The sequence below is a fragment of the Lepidochelys olivacea genome, assembly GCF_965140295.1.
Source record: "Lepidochelys olivacea isolate rLepOli2 genome assembly, chromosome: 11".
In the NCBI taxonomy this organism is placed as follows: Eukaryota; Metazoa; Chordata; order Testudines; family Cheloniidae; genus Lepidochelys; species Lepidochelys olivacea.
In genome coordinates, this window is record NC_140421.1 from 50,276,150 (window position 1) to 50,300,337 (window position 24,188).

Genomic DNA, 24,188 nt, shown 5'->3' on the forward strand with positions numbered 1-24,188 from the left:
CCTAATTATTTGGAATCCAGGATGCAAGATTAATTAAGGTAATGCAGAACATCTTGAGAGTAAGTGTAGTATGCAGCTATTATCCGTGAAACCCCAGTTTGAAGCATTCTCAAAGTCACTGTTATTATAATCTCTGCAAGAGGCTGGGTATCACAAGGGGAAGTCCAATCCTCTACTTAGCAGTGTTTAAAAAACAGACAAATACGATACAGCAGATCTGATACAGAGAGTTGAGAACTAGATTGAGAGAATGAAGATCTTATGGGGAGCAACAGATGTGATGTATTGCTCGTATATTTTTATTCATTAGGATAAACAAACATGTTTACCGAATAATGCGTTCTTTCTCAAGCAGGTCCACAGATTCTAATAGTGGCTCTTCAGCTGACTCTGCAGTTTTTGGAGAGAGAGTGAAACTTACTGGGGTTTCCAGATGTACATTCCCCCCTCTCCCTCTCGCTTTCAGGTTTAGTCCAGGCAATCAGGGTTGTCTGGCTGCTGTGAAGGATTTGGACATACTCTGTGATGATTTATGAATACTGTATGTTGGACTGGTTATTGGCTTGATTTCTATTTGGCTGTTGGTTTAATTCAGCCAGAGACTGTCTGGAAAAATAGGAAGGAAGGAAAAGACTGGCTCAAGATAGCTACCGAGCAAACAGTTAAGAGTTGTTAAGGGACAATGCCAGAACTGGTAGCGTTCATGATTTTACCTCCATCTCCAGTGAACCTACAAAATGTGTTTTGAACAGAAGGGTCAAAGCCTGGGAACAAATGCACTTCCCTGCAGTATTAAGAAGAGGGACTCTCTCTAAAGAGAGGCAGTGCAATGGTTGCTCTGGAAAACCAGACTGACACAGGACCTCTCTGGGTGTATATGAGGAAGTTAGGCCTGCGTTGGTTATCATCAGGAGATGGTAAGATAGACATGTGTAGGCTTTTTAAAAAATCCTTTTTTTTTTTTTCTTTTCACCTACGGCTAAATAAACAACACTTTGTTTTAAGAAGGCTGTTTGGTCAGTCTATACCTCTGGTCACAGGCTCAGGCTAAGAGTAAGATACTTGTGAAATTCTACCCCATGAGGCCTAAAACCTGAGGGGGGTGAGCTCAGAGACCTCAAAGGGACAGAGGTGCAGCTAGACCTTTGTAATGATGACCATGCTCTCCATAGAAGACTTGGAAGAAAGTTACAGACTCTCTCTCCCAGCCCCTTGATCCCAGGCTAAATGCTTTTTTGTTGAACACTTGTTTCTGTGACTACCATGTGTTTCACTACATGCTTGGGAGCCATCTGGAGAGCAGTGGATGAGATTTATTCCCTCCTGGCTTCCAGTTTTTGTGCCTTCAGTCTTATGGCTTCGGCCAGGATTTATGGCCTGATTCCAGTCTTTTCCACCAAGGAGTGCTCTTGGGAAGCACTCCTTGTCTCCCTGGGCAAAAGGACAAGGACCAATGAAAAATTTCACAAGCCCTCAGCTAGTAAAACAAATTTCAGGTAATGGAGGGCATGGAGATCCAAACAGTCGCACCTAGGAGTCTTCTAAGCCCAAAGGAAGATCTCTAATCTAATTGCCTTTTATGATGAAATTACTGGTTCTGTGGATGAAGGGAAAGCAGTGGATGTATTGTTTCTTGACTTTAGCAAAGCTTTTGACACGGTCTCCCACAGTATTCTTGTCAGCAAGTTAAGGAAGTATGGGCTGGATGAATGCACTACAAGGTGGGTAGAAAGCTGGCTAGATTGTCGGGCTCAACGGGTAGTGATCAATGGCTCCATATCTAGTTGGCAGCCGGTATCAAGTGGAGTACCCCAAGGGTCGGTCCTGGGGCCAGTTTTGTTCAATATCTTCATAAATGATCTGGAGGATGGTGTGGACTGCACTCTCAGCAAATTTGCGGATGATACTAAACTGGGAGGAGTGGTAGATACGCTGGAGGGGAGGGATAGGATACAGAAAGACCTAGACAAATTGGAGGATTGGGCCAAAAGAAATCTGATGAGGTTCAATAAGGATAAGTGCAGGGTCCTGCACTTAGGACGGAAGAACCCAATGCACAGCTACAGACTAGGGACCGAATGGCTAGGCAGCAGTTCTGCGGAAAAGGACCTAGGGGTGACAGTGGACGAGAAGCTGGATATGAGTCAGCAGTGTGCCCTTGTTGCCAAGAAGGCCAATGGCATTTTGGGATGTATAAGTAGGGGCATAGCAAGCAGATCAAGGGACGTGATCGTTCCCCTCTATTCGACATTGGTGAGGCCTCATCTGGAGTACTGTGTCCAGTTTTGGGCCCCACACTTCAAGAAGGATGTGGATAAATTGGAGAGAGTCCAGCGAAGGGCAACAAAAATGATTAGGGGACTGGAACACATGAGTTATGAGGAGAGGCTGAGGGAGCTGGGATTGTTTAGCCTGCAGAAGAGAAGAATGAGGGGGGATTTGATAGCTGCTTTCAACTACCTGAAAGGGGGTTCCAAAGAGGATGGCTCTAGACTGTTCTCAATGGTAGCAGATGACAGAACGAGGAGTAATGGTCTCAAGTTGCAGTGGGGAAGGTTTAGATTGGATATTAGGAAAAACTTTTTCACTAAGAGGGTGGTGAAACACTGGAATGCGTTACCTAGGGAGGTAGTAGAATCTCCTTCCTTAGAGGTTTTTAAGGTCAGGCTTGACAAAGCCCTGGCTGGGATGATTTAACTGGGAATTGGTCTTGCTTTGAGCAGGGGGTTGGACTAGATGACCATCTGGGGTCCCTTCCAACCCTGATATTCTATGATTCTCTGTAGAAGTTCCCAGCACAGCACCCTAAGGTTGTGTTACCCCCTAAAATTGATGTAATTGAATGTATGGTGGGTTTTTTTTTGTTTTTCTGTTACCAACCCAGATGAATTCTACAGAGATGACATCTCATGAATATTCTATTCGTGGTAGCGGATCATGGGCATTCTATACATGGCTGTAGTATTAGTGCTATGATGCAAAGAGACCGTTCAGTATTCTGGCATTTTCCTTTGCATTGTACAGTCACTTTTGAGGGGCTCACTGCAATGAACACGCATCCTATAAACAGACATAAATACTGTATAAACTGCATGAACAGCGGGAGTCAGGGCTACAGCACTCTGAACCTTCATTTCCAAAACGACGAACCTTTCCCACTTGATCTAAAGGAGAAGTCATTTAGCTGACAAGTAACAGCATGTTCTATTTCTTTCCTGTAGGCCACTCACTAGTAGAGGGCAACACCACTAATCCATGCACGCAAAGACAATATATTTAATCGGATGAAAGCTGAACTAACTGGCTGCTTTTTGTTCCTGTATTCCTTTTTTTTTCTTGATGCACATGTAATGCCCATTGGGATTAATAGAGGATATTAGTGGAGGAAGAAAGAGGGAAATTAGCATATTAATTTTATGGAATTCCTTTCTATGTATTTTTATTTATTTGTTGGCTTAATGGAGTTGAGTGAGACCCATTATTCACTAACAACTAAATTAAGACTTTTTCCAGACTTGCTGGATTTGGAAAAGAAATACATAGACATTTAACATTAAATTTTAAAAGGTTAGAACTACCTCAGTAGATAGCTGACATTTAAAAATTTATGGCTATCCTTTATTATTATTTGCATGGGACTTTGTAGAGATCTGTGACTTTCAACCAGCCATCATTTTTGCCTCTCAAGTGGCAAGGCAGACAAAAAAACCCAAAAATCATGCCTATTGTGATTATAATAAAGGTGGCTTATGAATTTGGTTTCAAAACATGGTTTTATACACTCTAATAAACGCTTTTTTATAAAGGCCACTCTGGCCTTTTGAAAGAAGTGTAGTGATGAGTTTATTCTGAAGTTGCACTTCTGTTTCAGGAATTTAAAAAATTACAGTTTTAAACCATTCTTATTTTAAATTAGCATCTCAATGAAATTTTTCGTATTCTGAAATGGACAGGCTAAAATCTCAACTGTCCCAATTATTATATTTTAAATTAGCTGATAGTATGATTATTAAATTTGTTATACTTGAACTCTGGTTTCTAATTTCGTAGATCTTGTCATTGTTTTTAAAGAGTTCATTAAACATTGGTGAAGTGTATTAAATAAACTTTTATATGTAGTTGGTGATGGTGCACATGGTGAATAATCGTAGAGTCTAGCTGTAATGGAAAGCCTCTGATTAAGTGAGCTGTAGCTCACGAAAGCTTATGCTCAAATAAATTTGTTAGTCTCTAAGGTGCCACAAGTATTCCTTTTCTTTTTGTGACTACAGACTAACATGGCTGCTACTCTGAAACCTCTGATTAATGGCATCTTTCAGAGATTGTTGTTGGGGGTTAGGAAGATATCTTTAACTGTTACTCTGACAAGTACATTTTGAAAGGCTATTTTGTTAGCTTTGGATGGTAAATGAATGTGTACTGTTTTATTTATGGATTTAGCTAAAGCTTTTGATGCCGTTCATCATCTACTTGCTAATCCAAAGTCTTTGGGATTCAGCACAAATCCTAGAGCTTTGGATAGATTCTGAAATGACTTGTCTAAAAGCAGCAAGTGTGTAAAAATAAATATGGTTTTGGAACTGTTCTTGAAGATATTCAGCAATCCACTTTGGAATTGACCTGCCTGAGTCCTGCACTGACATTCATTTTGTATCATCAATTAGGCCCCAATTCAGCAAAGTGTTTAAGTTTGTACTTAACTTAAAGCACAAGCATATGTGCATGGAGTACTTAAGCACATGCATAAAATCTGCTCCCCCCCCCCCTTTTTTTTTTTTTGGTAATTTCTTCTCTTGTCATGTTCCTACTCAGCTTCTTGTTAGCTTTCCTTTTAGTGTACAGACCTTTATTGGAATAGATGTCTCTAAATTCCACTCTAAAAATACCTGTAAGAACTGCACAGGTATATCTAACATGAATTTGGCCTACATTGTCTCTTCACTGTTATACTCCTTTTATGCTTATTCCACCAAATAGACTTGTGGCGTTCAATGGACCTAATTTCACAAGTAAGGGCTGCTCAGATGCAGGCATACAAAATATGACCATTAGTCAAATTGTGCTTTTTCTGTAATAGGGAATGCCTGCAATAGAATGAAAATATACTGCTTTGGGTGTTTGTTGAAATTAACTACAATATTTTTCATTGGATTTAAAAAGTTCGATTTGCCAAAACAAAAACATTTTAAAAAAATCAATGAAGTCTTGTTGGTCTGTTAGCAAAATTCTCATTTCTCTTATTGAGATCAATATATCGAAGTGGACCTTCTCTTGAATAAAACACCCTGGAAGGATGGTTATCTTACAATCTGCAGTTCCTTAGTTTGTGAATTTAGAACTGTATTTATTTTATGCAATATAATACATTACAAAATGGCATTTAGTAATTTTACCAACCTGATTGGCTCGTGATGTATCCTAACCATCTGGTTATAGTACAGAAATCTCATAAGCCTTTGCTCTGGTAGCATTCTCTGTTGGCTGTTCCAGGATTATCACTCTGTTCTTCAAGCCAGAAAGCACAACTGCACTATGAGCTTGTAAATTGGTGGAGATTCCTCATTTCTGTACGAGGACTTGTGGTGATGTGAGTTCTTGTATTTAGGAAAGACCTTTTCAATAGGTTTTCGGGCCCCGTCATAAACTCTGGTGATGATGCAGGAAATCTCTCTGATTCTGGATCATTTAGCAGAAGCAGAGGCAATGGCAAACATGTATTCTCATTCTCCATGGAATTATGCGTTTCTTTCATTCTTAGACCAGGTCCTGTCCTACAGTACTCTGTAGATGAAACATGTTTAACCCAACAGGTCCGACTGGGTTTGGGTAGTTGCAGTTCATCCCTTCGAGCGTCTGTGACCAATGGATCTAGTGACCCAAAATGGCCTTCTTAAAGAAAAAGTATTGTTTAGTTTAACCATAGGAGCAACGCATAAAATAAGAGAGAAGGGGTTTTAAAACAACAAATTATCTACACATGTCTATTATTATTACTTATTATTTCTCTTCGCATAGCACCTAGGAGCTCCAGTCATGGATCTGAACCCTGTTGTGGTAGATTCTGTACAAACAGAACAAAAAGTCAGTCCCTGCCCCAAAATACTTACCTTATTTAAGGCTTATCTACCCATTGTGTTGGAAGCCTAAGAAGACCTAACTGCTTCAGACCTTCCAAGCAGGGTCTGTTTATGTGTCCTCAAACAACTGCTTCCCTTCTTGACAGAGACTTTTAAACTGTTTGTAGTTCTTCTGTTCCATATTGGCAAAACAAGCTGTGTAACTTGACTGGAGCCAAGGAAATGAGATCATCCCATTCAATAGCCTAGGCATTGTCTCTTAGACATTTTGGGTATGCCTATACGACGAAATTAGGTCGATTTTATAGAAGTTGGTTTTTAGAAATCAGTTTTTTACAGTTGATTATGTATGTCCCCACTAAGTGCATTAAGTCGGTGGAGTGCTTGTCGTAAGTGTTTTTGGATACATGTCGTCGGTCGCCCCTCCCTCCATGAAAGCAACAGCAGACAGTCATTTCACGCTTTTTTTCCATGCAGATGCCATCCCACAGCAAGCATGGAGCCCGCTCAGTTCAGCTCACTGTCACTGCTGCTGTTTTGATGCAGTACGACTTCTAACCGACATCATCCATCGCTTCCGCTGCAACTCTGCTCTCCTGCTCTTGTAAATAAGCTCAGTCTCAATAGCAAATTTCTCCATGTTGTCGTCATCCACCACTTCCGCTGCAACTCTGCTCTCCTGCAGATGCCATACCATGGCAAGCATGGAGCCTGCTCAGCTCACCGCGGCTGTTGTGAGCATTGTATACATCTCATGCATTATCCTAGAGTATGTGCAGAACCAGGCTAAGAGACACCAGCACAAGGACGATTGTGATGAGGACATGGACACAGACGTTTCTGAAAGCACGGGCTGCGGCAATTGGGACATCATGGTGGCAGTGGGGCTGGTTGATACAGTGGAACGCCGATTCTGGGCCCGGCAGACAAGCACAGAGTGGTGGGACCGCATAGTGTTGCAGGTATGGGATGATTCACAGTGGCTGTGAAACTTCCGCATGCGTAAGGCCACTTTCCTTGAACTTTGTGAGTTGCTTTCCCCCGCCCTGAAGTGCAGGAATACCAAGATGAGAGCTGCCCTGACAGTGGAGAAGCAAGTGGCGATAGCCCTGTGGAAGCTTGCAACACCAGACAGCTACTGGTCAGTCGGGAATCAATTTGGAGTGGGCAAGTCTACTGTGGGGACTGCTGTGATCCAAGTAGCCAATTCAATCACTGACATTATGTTATCAAGGGTAGTGACTCTGGGAAATGTGCAGATCATAGTGATGGCTTTGCTGCAGTGGGGTTCCCAAACTGTGGTGGGGCGATAGACGGAACGCATATCCCTATCTTGGGACTGGACCACCTTGCCAACCAGTACATAAACTGCAAGGGGTACTTCTCAATGGTGCTGCAAGCACTGGTGGATCACAAGGGACGTTTCACTGACGTCGACGTGGGATGGCCGGGAAAGGTGCATGATGCTCGCATCTTTAGAAACTCCGGGCTGTTCGAGCAGTTGCAAGAAGGGAGTTACTTCCCAGACCAGAAAATTATCGTTGGGGATGTTGAAATGCCAATAGTTATCCTTGGGGACCCAGCCTACCCCTTGATCCCATGGCTTATGAAGACGTACACAGGCAGCCTGGACAGAAGTAAGGAGCAGCTCAACCATAGGCTGAGCAAGTGCAGAATGGTGGTAGAATGTGCCTTTGGATGTTTAAAAACTCGCTGGTGCTGTTTGCGGACTAGGTTAGAGCTCCGCGCAACCAACATTTCCATTGTTATTGCTGCTTGCTTTGTGCTCCACAATATCTGTGAGAGTAAGGGGGAGACATTTATGGTGGGATGGGAAGTTGAGGCAAATTGCCTGGCAGTTGATTTTGAGCAGCCAGACACCAGGGTGATTAGAAAAGCACAGCTAGGCGCGCTGCGCATCAGACAGGCTTTGAAAACCAGTTTCATGACTGGCTAGGCTACATTGTGACAGCTGTGTGTGTTTCTCCTTGCGGCAAACCTGCCCCCTTTGTTGATTTTAATTCCCTGTAGGCTGACCACCCTCCCCCCTTTGATCACAGCTGGCAAAGGAAATAAAGTAACTATTGTTTTGAAACCATGCATTCTTTCTTTATTAATTTTTTTAAAAAGTGAGATAATTGACAAGGTAGCCTGGGTGGGGTGGGGTGCGGGAGGAGGGAAGGACAAGGCCACATTGCTTTTTGTAGCCACACTACAAAACAAAACTGTTTGAATGACAGCCTTCTGTTGCTTGGGCCATGCTCTGGAGTGGCTGGGTCCCCGGACCCTTCCCCTCCGTGCGTTCTTGGGCATCTGGTGAGGAGGATATGGAACTTGGGGAGGAAGGCAGGCGGTTATACAATGGATGCAGCGGGGGTCTGTGCTCTTGTTGGCTTTCCTGCAGCTCCAGCAGACACTTCATCATGTCCGTTTGCTCCCCCGTTAGCCTCAGCATCGCCTCTGCTCTTCGCGCTCAGTTAATGCTTTCCTGGCCTCTGCCACTGAATGCCTCCATGCATTAAGCTGTGCCCTGTCAGTGCATGAGCTCAGAAAACATATCAGCATGAGTGCGTTGTTTTTTGCCTTCTAATCTGCGATAACCTCAGAGATGGAGGTGATAGGGGGAGCATAGAAACATTTGCACCTGCAGGGGGGGATAAAAAGAGTAAAATTTAAGATGATACATTTATGAGAACAAAAGGGAGGCTCTTTCACAGTGAATCAAGCAATTCATAGCAGACAGCACATGTGCTTTAGGTACAAGGTTGCATTTTGCCTTTTATATTGAGCGCCTGCCGGTATGGTGACACATCACAAACGGCTGGGCAACAGAACTTTGTTTCCGGGCAGCCATGGTAAGCCTTTTGGTGTGGGGTTGGCTTCCTACACCTTCATAACATGTGGGAATGGTTTCAAACTGCAGCACCATCCTTTCCCATAGCAAGCAATGCCAGTTGGGTTTCACATTTAAAAGGAGGGGCTGCCGTTTTCGGGTGGATGTGCAGCACACACCTCCTCCCATCTCACCGCGTGGCTATTCTCCAGGGTGATTCCTTCACCCCTCCCCTCACTGCTTGGCTATTCTCCAGGATGATCCCTTTTAGCCAAGTGCAAACAACCCAGCATGAACGGGGTCCTTTTACTGTTCCCTTACAAAAAGTCCCCTATTTCAACCAGGTGACCATGAATGATATCACTTTCCTGAGGCTAAAACAGAAAGATATAGACTGAATGCGACCAAAACCCAGGACCATTTGCTGCCATGCTTTGTGCTGCAGTGATTCCAGACTACTTGCTACTGGCTTGGCGTGGGAAAGTGTCCTACCATGGAGGAAGAAATAAGGCAGCCCTCCCAGAAACCTTCTGCAAAGGCTTTCAGAGCACTTCCAGGAGAGCTTCATGGAGATGTCCCTGGAGGATTTCCGCTCCATCCCCAGATACGTTAACAGACTTTTCTGGTAGCTGTACTGGCCGCGAATGCGTCCCAATTCTTCCGGGCACATCAAACATTAAACACTATTGCTTTTAAACCCTGTACTATAGTTACAAATATGCACTCACTAGAGGTGCCTTTCTCTGGCTTCAGGGTCCGGGAACCGGCCTTGGGAGGGTATTGGCTCCAGAATGGTAAGGTCCTGGTTGCCAGGGAGAACAGATTCACTGCTTGCCTGCTGTGCATTCTCCTCCTCCTCCTCCTCATCCACAAAATCCTCCTCCCTGTTGCGTGAGACTCCCCCCTTGCAGGTGTCCACCAACAGCGGTGAGGTAGTATGTATGGGGCTCTGACCCAGAGCGACCATTGGCCTCCTTTGTCTTTTGGTAGGCTTGCATGAGCTCCGTAACTTTCACGTGACACTGCTGTGTGTCCCTGTTGTAGCCTTTCTCCACCATGCCCTGTGCGATTTTGGCATATATATTAGCATTTCTTCTTTTTGATCGGAATTCAGCCTGCACAGATTCTTCTCCCCATACAGCAATCAGATCCAATGTCTCCCTTTCAGTCCATGCTGGAGCTCGTTTGCGATTCTGGGGGGACTGTATGGTCACCTGTGCTGCTGCGCTCGCCACGCTGACCAAACAGGAAATGAAATTCAAAATTTCCCAGGGCTTTTCCTGTGTACCTGGCTAGTGCATTGAAGTTCAAAATGATGCCCAAAGCAGTCACAATGGCGCACTCTGGGATAGCTTCTGGAGGCTATCCCAAATTCGACCCAGCAAGGTCAATTTTAGCGCTACTTCCCTCGCCAGGGAGGAGTACAGAAGTTGATTTTAAGAGCCCTTTAGATCGACGGAACGGGGTTGGTTGTGTAGACGCATTCATTTTAAAATCGACCTAACGTGGCTAAATTCGACCTAATCCCGTAGTGTAGACGAGGGCTTTGAAGCATTTAGCTGGAGGTGTCTTATCAGGAACCTGCTTGTTTTTCCTACCTCCTATCAAACCAAACCTGCATTTTCATACAATAAACATCCTGATAAACAAGTCAACACATAATATTCCTAAATTATCTCAGACAACTCTAAATCTATCCCATAGGATAAATAATGTTCTGAGTTGCTGAGATTCTATTGGAAATGCACAGCACACTGTAATATGATACTTCTTTCATACAAAGTACAGGAGAATCTGGGCCCCGGTGGAGCTATCATTTATTTTGGGTTTGGAACTGCAGTATCTGTTGCTTCAGAGTTTCATATCTCAGTATGTTGTGTCCCAATAGCATTATCTTTTTTTCCTCTTGGTAGGTTACAGTTTTGAGCTATGACATCACTTCTACAAAGCTGGCTTTGCAAGATGGTAGAAGAAAACCTAGAGAAAAGGACTAAAAAGTACCTTAAAGAAAATATCCCCTAAGCATTCCATCAGCATAATTTTGCACTGATGCTAGTGTTGAACAATCACATTATTCTTGTTGGACAAATGCATTTTGAATGCTAAAATTTGGGATGTGAGAAAAAGAGAAATATGCAAAATTGACAACGAGTAAACCACAGAATATGGTTACTTTTGTCTGTCGTCAGCCTGGTAATTTAAAGTATGACAAATATTGTTGCTTAGTTAAATATTATGCTTAGTCATTATGGGTTATGACCTATCTCATTTTTTTCCCCCTTTTTTTCATAGGATCTGTGTTTATGCTGAAAGTTCAAGTAAATGACATCATCAGTCATCAGTACCTACCCCAAGCAATTGTAGAAGTGTTTGTTAACTACACAAAGACAAATTCCACCCTCACTGGAAACAATGGAGTAGTGTTGATAAAAGTTCCCTACAAGTTAGGTCTAAGTTTAACTATTGCATCTTACAAAGAGGGCTACATGTTAACACCATTGCCTTGGAAGACTGGGAGAATGCCAAGTAAGTAAACCCTTTAAAGTCCTATTATTACACTGTGTTCAATTGAAGCTTCTTTCTTCCTTGGGTAATCCACCTAATTGTAATGAGCTGTACATGACTGAATGCAGTCAAAGTCGGTCATGATTGAACGCCAGATATTAAAGGTAAATGACCCTTTAGACTTGATAAAATTATAACATGGATTTTTAAAACTGAAATAAAAATAATTTCAACAACAGTTAAAAATATCTGTCCATGCTGAGAGATTATACTGCAGTGGGGGTATGATTTGAAGAAAGTGAACGCATGTGCATATACATATATGTATACATACATACATGTAATATATGTACACATACATGTGTATTTTTCATGGTCATAGCAGAGTGAGTGAAAGGCCAGCTAGGAATGTTAGAAAGTGTTAGGATTATGGGGTACTGAGAGGCTGAAATGTGATCGTGGCTCAGAGCTACTGCTCTGAACTCTTCCATCTGTCAGTTTAGTTATGTTTTCAGCAGTGTTTCATCATGAATGGCCTGCTTTTAACTATCACATTTTTTTTTTAATAATTCTATTAGGGTGTGTTTTTAAAGTGCCTGTTTTTTGTTGTTGTTGTTTGTTTTTTTTAAAAGAGGATGGGCTGTCCAAGAATTCCAGCTATCGTTTAATCCACAGAACATGTACACCATGAACACTGGTAGTCCACACTGCCTAACTAGTATGATTCATCCCTGGACTAGTGGGACCGCTTAGTCCTTCGGTCTTCCCATACCTTCTTTCTTTTTCCCCATTTGTTTCCCTGTCTTTGGAACCATATGTTTGACCACAACTTTCTTTGAAACTTTTACACTTGTAATCAGATATTCTTAATGTCTGTCTTTCCACAGTATACTCATCTGTAACACTTTCTCTGTTCCCACAAAGCCAAGCTAATATATGGTTGTTTGAAGATACAGTTCTAATCACTGGAAAACTGTCTGGTAAGTACAGCACTACATGGGATAGGATGTAAATGCTTTTTATATGGAAAACTATGTGCCTTAACTAATGAATACAACTGTTTTTTGCCAACAAATTCTGTGGGGAGAAGTCAGTGACCTCCCAAATGATGGTGTTGTTTTCTGTGCACTTAAGGGGTTATTCATGAATGTTTTTCCACCTTGTGCACAAATAGCCAGCTTTTAGTTAGCAAAGCAATGGCTTCCGGCACCGGTTTCCACTAAAAATAAATAGACCTATTACTTATGGCCAAATTCCAAACTGGTGTAAATTGACACAGCTCCACTGAATTGGGGCTATGCTGATTTACACCAGCTGAAGAGCTGGCCCTCAGATTCTATAATGTAGCAAGCGAAGCTCCTTCCAAATCTTCCAGCCTTCCACGGATGTGAGTGTTATTTACAGCCATGTAGACATTAGGTTATTATCCCTGTATTTATTATTTATTTCTGACCTTCTCATCTCAAATCACAAGGGAGTCTGAATAGAAAGCTGCTGATTTTGCACTCTGTACATGTAGGGGTGGGAGGAGGAGGAGGGGGGAGATTAATGGATTGAAGACATGTCCTGTGGAGAACCAGCGCTATTAAAAACACCAGAAATCTCAGAGGAGCTCATTGCACTGGCGTGCATGTGCATTATTCCACTGCATTGAAAGGCTCTGGTAGTCTTCAATATGGTTACCCAAGATAGTTATTTGAAATGTATCTGCCTCAGGAAAGATTGAAGCTGGAGAACATTTGCTGTAGCAGAGAGTGTTTAGAGAATCCAAGGATTAGGGATGGGAGCAAGAAGAAATTATTCTGTTTTCAGATACTGTTGTATATATGCTAGCGGCAAGTACTGGCCTAAATCTAGACAATTGCAAACACTCGAGAGTAGGGGTTTGAAGCAGTGTTTTGCACAAAGGATTTCTGGGCTGTTTGGCCATAGAAAGCATTAATTCAGATTGAATTATTGCTAATTTGAAATGTTACTCTTTTTTTCCAGATGCCAAATCTCAACCAAGTGTTCAGTTTCCCAAAATTTTAATAAAACTTCCTATAAGCCACCATATTACAAACGTGACAGCCTATTTGACAGTGCCACAGCAGTTTTTGAAAGTGGACAATTTTCTTTATACAACAGGAATTCTTCTAAATAAATCAGGTATATTAAATTTGTTAGAATCTGCACTTTAAAAACATAATACAAGTATGTATGTACTTATGTAAATATACATTTCCCCTGTAGTCACGAGGGCCTGATGCTGTGCCCATTTCATGCAATAGCAAAACTCCTTTTGACTTTCACGAGAGCTGGGTTGAACCAATACATGTTATAATTGTAGATGAGTAATTTACATCACTTTACATCTCATTCAAGAACATAATAAACACCTCTTTTCCACAGGCATAAATAGTGGTACAGAGGGCCATATGCTGATTTTCTTCTCTGGGGGGTTCCACACGTACTATATAACCCCTCAGTGCAACCAAAGTAGGGTCTGATCCTGCAATGTGCAGAACACTTTCAGCTCCCATTGATTTTATTGAGAGTTGAAGGTGTTCACAACTTTCCAGAATGCATTCACAATTCTATGGCGAGATCCTCAAGTAGTGTAAAGTGGGTTAGGGCTATTGAAGTCAATGGAGCTTCATCAATTTATACCAGTGGAGGATCTGCCTATATTTTTCACTTTAATTCTATTACCTAGTCAGCGTGGGCACTTTGCCACACCCACCCACATAAGGATAACACAGAAACTATCATTTGACTTGCAGACAGTTAATCCATGCAGCATTATTGATTTACTTGCAGTTAATCCATGTAAGCCTGGTGATACCAAACAGGCACTTTAAATATATGGAGAGCAATTGAAGAAATAAAGTATGTTCTCCACATCTGTTTCAGTGAGTAAAAATACATTTTGAAACAGGTCTAAGTTGTTTCATGGGTTGGTAGTAGTCGGGGGGGGGGAAGTATCTTAAAAGACTTAACCGGTACGCAGGGGCGGGGTCCTTAATCAGAAGGGGTGTGGCCTCAACCGGAAGGGGCAGGGAGTTTGAATCCCCAGAAGCCCCAGGGCTCTGGCAGCGATTTAGAGGGCCAGGGGCTCTGGCAACGGCGTTCTGGTGCCAATTTAAAGTGCCTGGGGCTCTGGCTGCTGCTGCCCAGGGCCCTTTTAAATTGCCAGCCTGGGGAAGCTGCACCCTGCCAGTAGAGTCGGCTGTGTACCGGCTCTTGCTGGTACGCTGGACTGGGCAGGCTTGCTTTCACCTCTGGTGGTGGTGGTGGTAGTAGCCGTGGTAATACGTTGTACATCTGTAGTGCTACACCTTTTTAATGCACTCTGAAATAAGCCACTGACTGCATTCCTCATATTGATTCACGCTTACTTTCTAATCCACATAGTTATGTTGGTATCCAAGAGATCACCATGCTGTACCCTTTATTCCATCCTACTTAAATGTTTTTTTCTTTTCTTCCCAATGCCCACGGTACAACAAGGCTCTTAAAAATTCACTGCAGTTTTATGGTTTCATTAATGTGAATTGGATGATGTCCTTGCCGTGGCTTCTAGCCAAATTATCTGAGTTTCATATTCTAGTTTAATTTATATTTAATCAAAATTCTCACAAATACCAGTATCCTATTTGTGTGTGGACATTTGAAGATTTAAAAAAATTGTTTATAATACAACTTTTGAACTTGAAGCATCAGAGATAAGCGGTGTTCTTCTCTTAAATTCTGTCTGGTGTCTTTTTAAATTATTCATAGAGCCTGTTCCTTCAGGACTGTATTTTATAGCCGGTAGAGGCTGATATCTGATACACTGACAGTTGTCTCGCAACTAGTTTCTAACAGTGTGCAAAGCTCTAATATCATTCTGCTACTTAATAATTCTGTTTGTCTTTCTTGAGCAAACTGTCACACTCTGGATCCTGAAGTATTTGTATCACATAGTATCAGTTATTGCAAGTTTAGTGCAAGAAGAATGAAGGGAAACAAAGTTACAGCCCACACAATAAAGCAGTACAAACACAGTGGTTCCTTTGAATATTTTGACAAGCCATAAGGACTGTACCTCATGATTAACGCTACAGAAACTTCTAAATTAACAAATTAATCCTTTCAGTAAATTTTATTAACAGAGCTAATTAAATGCTGGAAAAGACATGCAAATATATCATGAATACTGGAGCTTCAGTTTGATTAATCTGTAACAGAACACCCCTTAATATGCGTGGATTCACAAATCATTTGACTTGGTCTGCAATATTCAACATAGAATAGCTAGTCTGGTATCTGAGATTTAAAGTACTTGCTATCAGGTATCGCTCCCCAAAAGCCAAATTTGCTTAATATTGAATTCTGTGAATATTGTCGAACCAGCTTTGTTTAAAAGTTATATTTATCTTTTACAGGCCTTAAATAGGAATTGCTGTGTACCAATTATTAAAAAGTATTCATTGAAGAGGTGAAATGCTTGAGACTTGAGTTTTCTCAAGTTATATTGACATCTCGTGGTACAGACCATACATTCTCATGATGGCTTGCCTTCAGTTACAAATGAAAACCCATTTTAAAAAAAATAGTAAATAATGTTCTTGAGTGTGTATTACTTATGGACAAATTATTCCTTCTGTTGATTAGGTTTTAAAAGCATTGAATTGACCCCTCTTGCTGCAATATGTGTAAACCTCCTTTCAGCTGGGAAAGAATTGAAAGTGACTGGTCCAATTCATATTACGCTGCCTCTTCTACCGACAAGTAGGGTAAAATCAGGAGATGCTATACCTGCATGGACATTTGATATGAAAACTGGTATGTCTGCTATATACTTTGGAATCCCACTTTAATGCTGTATATCATACACTGCAATATGTAGTATTAGTGTGATGTGGAGTAGTTTGAATCTGAGTGCATGTGTTGAATAATATATACCACTAAAACCTGTTGGTTTTGGTTTGGTTTTTTTTCAAGTAGGGTCATAGATATTTTAGCAGGATTTTCCTGGTTGTAAATGTTTTAACTTGCATTTTTGTTTTTTCAAAAGTATATCCCTGCTTTGATGAATTCAGCCATGAACCATATGTATGTAAATGAGTTATATCAAAGAGTAGTTTTAAGGATCGATCACATGTTGATCTTTATTTTCACAATTCCATAAGTATTTGGGACAAGATAGACTTTTTAAAACTGATGTAAATTTAAGCATGATGACGGTGTCTTGGCTGATGGTTTCACTGACATTCAAAATTAAGAATTATTTGAATATATTATGCTCCAGAGTCATACCCCTAACGTTCACTTGAAATTAAATGTTAATACTGGGACAGACATAGCTTTAGTCTGTTTTATTACTATTATTATTTTATGATTATTGCAAACAGTTAAGAAAGTAAAAGTTATATAGGAGAAATAATAGAATTAAATTAGAGTTTTTCTTTTGCTGTAATCTGACATATAATATCTCCTGTCAAATATTTACAGTAACAACTAAATTGAAATAGACCAGTGATCTTGTTGACCCGCTCAGATGCACTAGAGGAAGGCAGAAACCTCCATAATGCAGCTCATCTTGCAATACTATATTGGCAGGTGGTCCTGACTCTCACTGGCAATTAGCTTATGCCTGAAATATAAGCCTATGTAATTGTATCCCAGCTACCATGGATACTATTCTAATTCATATAGAGCTAAACCTTTTCTTGACTCTTACTGAAGTATTTGCATCAATAATATTTAAAGTAGTCTTGTTCTCAACATGTAGTTAAACTGATTTTTCAGACTTGTTATAAGATAACTGAAAATTACATCACTCTGTTTAAAGGGTACTAAAGGACAATTAAATTATAAATAAATACCCCTACATTTTTCTTAGTACATGCTGTTTCCTATGGAGTGGAAAGTAAAAAAATTAAAGAATGCTAACTCTCTAATTTTAAAGATGATTACAAATCTTTGTTACTTTGCATAGATATTTTTATTCTCACTCCAGGTAGGACTTTTACAGAGATTAAGTCTCATGAGAATCTAGGTTGTACTTCTCATAAAACTACCTCTAAAACATGGAATAATTTCCTTTTTACTAAACATATGGCTTTGTATATCGATTGGTTTCAGAGTAACAGCCGTGTTAGTCTGTATTCGCAAAAAGAAAAGGAGTACTTGTGGCACCTTAGAGACTAACCAATTTATTAGAGCATAAGCTTTCGTGAGCTACAGCTCACTTCCTCCTGTAGCTCACGAAAGCTTATGCTCTAATAAATTGGTTAGTCTCTAAGGTGCCACAAGTACTCCTTTTCTTTTTGTATATCGATTGTTACCCTCTTCTTTCCTTCACATTATACACAGCCCCCGCACCTTACAAATGACTGGATGGCCTGGAGTGGGACGAATTGTGCTGTCTTCTCATCTGTTACCTTACTTCACCATTTTGTACCTTGTAAAATGGTTCTCTGTAGTGGGTCTGTGGCCATGCTTCGCTGTTAGGCTTGGAGGGAGGCCACACTGACTTACTCCCTCGAATAGTCAAATCACAGGGAATTGGAAGTTAGCTTAGACTCCTGGCTGGGCAGGCAGCAATTAACAGTCTACAGCCCAGGCCCTTTTGGGCGGGGCACAATAACAAGCACTCTTTAGCCTGCGCCTCCTAGCAATTCACAGCCTAGGGCTCACAGCCTCCTGGCTGGTGCAAGCCCCAAATGCAACAGGCGCTCCACCTACTGTGAATAGGCCACCATCCCAGTGGTGGGGTTAGTGGCAGGGAGACCAAGGCCTCAAGGTTTTTTAAGCAAACTTCTGTGCAAGCTCTTCACAGTATGCAAGTGCAGTATCCTACCTTGCAGAAGCTTGACATGACCCAAAACCTGTTGTTTTGCACTGCAAGGCAGATGGTGTGGGATCTGTGGCCTAACAATAAGTCTTCCTTGGGCTAATTGAGCTGTTTCAGCCTTAGACAATTTAAACAGAAAAAAAAATGTTCAAGGCAGGTATTGTTGATCCCGTTGCAGTCTTAATGGATTATCATTGCTTGTCCATTGTACACTAATAACTAATGCTGGAAATTCTATTAGTTGTGCTTAAGTTACCCACCCTTAATAAATTTAAGCCTTGCACTAAAGTAGCAGAAGGTATGAATTAAAATTATTTTGGTGCAAGTCTGTGTGTGGACTCTTTTTTATTATTATTATTATTTATTATTATTTTGGAATAAAACTGGCTAAAGTCATTTAACAAACCACTAGATTGACTTTAGTTATTCTTCTTCGAAAATAACTGTCCACTCATAGAATTACACTGAAATATCTAAATCGGGTGTAGAAAAAGATTTAGTTAAGTCATACAAGTTTGTGTGTCGACAGGGTTTAGTATATAAGATGAAAGTCCCAGAAGAGCTTGATTTTAAATGGTTCCTTTTTGATTTTCCATACTTTTCTGATGACTTGCTTTATGTAATGCCTTTTTCAGTGGTAGAACCATATATAAAACAAAACTATGTGCCGTGATATGTTTAATGGCTGCCTTCTTTTTCAGGTGCCTGGGTAAATCGTGGGCTGGGAATGGTGAAGAATGCAAATGACCATTTAGTATGGACGTATGTTGCTCCGCACTTGGGATACTGGATAGCAGCGCCAGTGCCTGGAACCAGAGGTATTGCATATTATTAGAACACAAAAATCATTACATTATCCAAATAATAACTTAATAGCTGTTTGTCAGTATAATTTGCTTCTTGAAAAATAGAGGAAAAATTGGTATGCAGCTGGCTTCAATCTGATGAGAGTTATTGTTAATAAGATGGAATTCTGAGGGTGCCTCTGCTTCTGTATACAGCATACACGTGCGTTCTTGTGTCCTTTAACTGCTAGTGATACAGTTGACTCGGGGATTGCAGGGAACACAACCCAGCAGGGCTGTCCTTAGGATTTATGGGGCCCTATGCAGTAATATTAAACTGGTGCCCCTATGCCCAGCAGCAGCCTGGGCTTGCCTCACGGCGGCAGCATCAAAGGATACTGAGCCACCCGGCCCAACTCACAGCAGCGGAGAGTCAGTTCCCCGCAGAGACCCCCATACCCTCTTCCTCATGCAGAATGCGCAGCACCGGCGCATTCGGTTCTGTGAATACGGCTCCTGCCTAAGGACACTGCAACGCGCACTGGGTGTGCGGGAGCCGATCCGCTCTTATCTGCTCTCATGGGTGGTGGGTGAAGCTGCCGCCAGCCCACCTCTTCTGTCTGTGGCCCCACCCAGGCTCCAGTCCTGCTCCATCCCAGGCCCCGTCCCCCTCTGCCCAGGCCCTGTCCTCTCCCCACTGTCTCCCTCCTCTCTTCCCTCCCTCTCCCTGCTCACTCCCTTCCAGCCAAATCCCTGATCCCAAACGAAGCAAATGACATTTGAAAAAAATACTCTTCTGCAATTTCTTTCGAAAGAAAACGGGGCATGTTTTCCACTGCATGCCAGGTGGTGAAGACTGGACATGCAGAACGTACCTAATTAAAAGCACTAAACTTGGGAATAAAAAATGTCAGTCGCAGGTTTTTTGATATGCCCTGAAGTTTGTCAGAGATTTATTTGCAAAAACTTTGTAGTAAGCAGCTCTTCTCTGTTTTACATTTTCTTAATCAGTATTTCTAAGATGATTTTATATTTTAAATGTACTCTTAAGTCTTCATAAAGTAATCTTTCCAGATTACTACATATTTAACTCACTGAAACAAAGATATTATTTTAAATTAATCAGTCACAGAGGTTTAGTGTGTTCATAACAAGGTTCATTGCTTTTAGAAAAAGGGAACACTAATTTATTTACCCTGTGTGATCTCCATAACAATAGACATGTTTATGAAATTTCAGCAACTTTAAAAAATATGTTTCCAAAGATTTTAGGCATAACAAAGAATTTGATATCTTACTAGGTACTGATTTTGCTGGAGGGTTCTCGTAAAACTAGTTCATCAGATAGTCAGAAGTAAAGAAAGAGAAACTCTGTCTACCTATCTGGAAGGAAAGGGCTGTTGTCCCATTCAGGGCTCTCTTCAACCAGGGGAGCCGGGGGTGAAGGGAGAAAGAGAAGGACAGGAAGACTTTGGAAGCAAGTTCTTTTTTACTATTGTAATTAAAATTAAAATGTGTATTTTAGATAAAGGTGGTCTTTTGAGGGATTTATATAAAAAACTACATGTCTGAAGATCCAAGCATTTAAGGCTAAAGACGATTGTGCATCTAAAAATCTATGCAAGGATTTTTAGAGATGTGATTTTATAATCTTCACCAACTCACTAATGAAATATTTTTAAAGCAAATTTTAAACTAAGGTCCTATGGACTAACATGTTCTGAGTAAATATTATAGTAATGCACAACTGTTTTTGTCAGTAAATTCAGAAATTGACAGTATGTACCTGGGGCTTAGCAAATGCCTGTTAAATGGCTTCATTGCCACTTGAATGGCTCTTTAACAGTTTCAATGTTGTGCTAATTGATCTGGCAGGCTGGAAGGCTTTTTCACTTTTAAGTTATTAGATACCCTCTGGAGGAAGACTCACCAGCAGCCAGCTATGGTGGGAGCCTGCAGGAAGGGTCAGAACAGGGATAGGAAGAGCTAGGAGGTGCCCCAAATTTTCAGGTGCCCTATGGAGCCGCGTATGCTGAATATGCCTAAGGACGGCCCTGAAACCCAGCATACTTCGAAAGAAGAAATATGATTTGTGGAATCGTTTCCAATAAGTTGGAAAAAGTATTCTTCCAGATCAGCTGGTGCCTCAGAGCAGACATGGTCTCCCTCATTTTCCCCATTTTCAGACCTCTTCTCAGATACATTTTTGGAGGGAGAGAGAGCCAAGCCATGTTAGGTATATATATTACTGCCATCTTCTGGGCGTACTCTAGAAGAGAAGTATCAACATAATGAACTGAAAAGCTGTTGGAACCCTCTGTCTGTTTTAGCCCCTGGAACTGTGTGGGGAGGAGGATGGGATTGGATTGATTGGCCACAGTGGTTACAGCTTATATAGAAGAATCTGAGCTTGCACAGATAAAGTTGTACTTATCCCTGGAGTGGGGATTCATATGGACAACTTTTGAAAGAGAAAATGTGGTTTCAGAATTTTAAAATTAATGTGACATGATGTGACAGCAGCTCTGTTTAGGGACTAGGATTTTGAAACAAATTCGGACATATAGCATGAACACCATTTGGCTGGAATTGAGCAAAGGCAATATGTCAGTGTTTGTGACATCAGCCCCTGAAGTGTGATTTGATATTGGTGATGGTTCCCACATTTCCATAATGGCTAAAATGACCAATAGCAGGATAGTGCAGGGGAGCAGAACAGCAGCTAGAAAACTACAGTGCAATTTATCAAATGCAGTTTTGCATGAGAAACACAATTCTTAGTTCTTGACATCTCATTTGTTTGGTTTTGTGTTTAAAAAATCTAGACTCTATTATTAATGCAGTTTCCAAGGACATAACAGCCTATCACACAGTGTTCCTTACAGCCATACTTGGAGGTACTATAGTCATTATCGTTGGATTCTTCACTGTTCTTCTCTGTTACTGCAGGTAAGGAAAAAGAAAAGCTTTAATATGCTTAGCATGGATGGAGTTTAAAGTTAACAAATGGGGCTCTTTTGAGACAAAATAGTTGTTTTCTTTGTAATATCTAGGAAGTGCATGTGTTTAAAGTCTTTTTCAAACGTACTAATTTAAATATATACACTACATTAATATGCAGTGTAATCACAAATGATTTCATTGGTTTTTGAACAGGTTTAAGTTGGTACCTACTGGCTTTCAAATTGTACATCATACCTTTTAGTCTGTGAAGTCTTAAGTGCAATCTGCGCTCATCACTAGTATTTTGAATCATATGTCCTACAATTCTCTCCCCCCCCCCCTTTTTTTTCCCCCATAGGGATAAATGTGGCCAATCACATAGGAGGGAAAAAAATACAACTAAACTGGAGGTCTTAAAAAAAGACCAGACAACATCAACAACTCACATAAATCACATCAGTGCTGTGAAGGGGTCAGTAAAGCTAGAGGATAAGTCACAATTATACATGCCCAAGCTTTCCTCCTATAGCCCTCACAGAAAGACTTCTATGGAAACAGAGGACAAAAAAGCCTGGGACAATTTTAAAATCTACACAGAAAATGTTTCATATCAATCATCTAATCAGAGTGGTCACTCGAGGAATTCAGCCCAGTCCTTGGAGCCTAATGTTGGAGTTAGACAATTACAGCCGCCAAGGCACATTAACAGCAGTGTTTCTCAATCTCCCAGGGATATTCAAGACCAAAACCGATATCTTGCAGTGAACGAAGAGATGTATGGGCTTTCCCATATCCCAGAACAACTAATTAATATTTACAGTCAGCCTGTTGCCATCCTTCAAACCTCTGACCTGTTCCACTCTCCGGAGCAATTGCATGCGGCTAAGTCAGCTACTTTGCCAAGAAAAGGGCAGTTAGTCTACAGCCCAATGATGGAGCCCACGAATCGAAACAGCTATACACAGACACTACCGAAAATGCCAATGCACTCTCCACTCCAGCCCCCCACTTCCAGAGATGAGAGAGCCACATTAGATGGTCAACAGGGCTTATCTTCACAAACTTCAAACTGGGGTCGGTATACCAATAATTTGCTGGAGTCTGTCTCTGTTCCTGGGACACTGAACGAAGCAGTTATGACACCATTTTCATCTGAACTTCAAGGTATTTCAGAGCAAACGTTATTGGAGCTTTCTAAAGGAAAACCATCCCCACACCCCAGAGCATGGTTCGTGTCACTAGATGGAAAGCCAGTCGCTCAAGTGAGGCACTCTTTTATAGATCTGAAAAAGGGCAGGAAAACAGAAAGTAATGACACCAGCCTGGACTCTGGCGTGGACATGAATGAGCATCATCCCAGTCGAAAACTGGAGAGAGAGAAAACTTTCATTAAAAGCATGCATCATTCTAAGATCCTTTATTTGGAAGATTTGGATCTGAGCAGCAGCGAAAGTGGGACCACTGTTTGTAGCCCTGATGATCAGTCTGTGAGACACCTATTGGACGGAGGAAGTAGGCAGGTCCTAGAACAGCACACTGAAGAACCACCTCGGAAAAAAAACACAACAAAAGGTCATGAGTCCAATACTCCTCCAGCTAAAAAAAGAGGTAGACCACCTGTAACTAAGAGAGATAGTCAAACCAATATCTGGAAAAAAAGAGAGGAGAGACCACTGATTCCTATAAATTGAAACACAGTGTGTTCAGTGTTCTTGCTTTTTCTAGCAGTTTATGCACTCTTTCCTCTTTGCTTCTGGTAAATTTGCAATGTTGGATTTATAAGGAGCAGTCAAAATGGTTTTCTAGTATCAGGTAAAGTTACATTTCTTAACATGCAGACTAAGGATTATGATTTCAACAGAGCATTGGATATAAAATGTGAATTTGTCACTAAGAAATGCTACAATGGTTTGTTTAAATTTTTCATTCTTGGGGTACACCTCTTGGGGTGCACAGTTAGAAATTTAGGCACTCAGAAAAAGAAAGTATATTATTTTTTGTAGGCATATTTCTGGGTAGCGATTGTTAAAATGTTTCCAAAATGTTGTTCCTAACTGGTGTGAGCAGCAGGCTATTGTGTAGCATTTACACATAACTTTTACTGGAGCCCTGACCGTAGTAATTCCTATTTTGTATAAAGTTTCACCACATTAGTCTCAATGTGTTCTTGGAAATAATCAGGGACTTGGTATCAACTCCAGACACTTGTTAAGTCTGCAAAAATC

At 41.1% G+C, this 24,188-nt stretch overlaps 1 protein-coding gene across 2 annotated transcripts in view; it reads left to right on the forward strand.

Moving 5' to 3' along the window:
• FAM171B (family with sequence similarity 171 member B) overlaps positions 1 to 24,188 on the forward strand; it is a 75,259-nt gene that overhangs the window by 41,626 nt on the left and 9,445 nt on the right. The window contains exons 2-8 of one of the 2 annotated variants that reach the window (XM_084642595.1): positions 11,203 to 11,436; positions 12,303 to 12,395; positions 13,405 to 13,563; positions 16,051 to 16,221; positions 18,937 to 19,053; positions 21,846 to 21,969; positions 22,322 to 23,775. In XM_084642595.1, the coding sequence (XP_084498721.1) occupies positions 11,203 to 11,436; positions 12,303 to 12,395; positions 13,405 to 13,563; positions 16,051 to 16,221; positions 18,937 to 19,053; positions 21,846 to 21,969; positions 22,322 to 23,654 (2,231 nt within the window). In that variant the 3' untranslated portion in view covers positions 23,655 to 23,775. The remainder of the gene's footprint in view (positions 1 to 11,202; positions 11,437 to 12,302; positions 12,396 to 13,404; positions 13,564 to 16,050; positions 16,222 to 18,936; positions 19,054 to 21,845; positions 21,970 to 22,321; positions 23,776 to 24,188) is intronic. The other variant, XM_084642596.1, reaches the window with a different exon arrangement.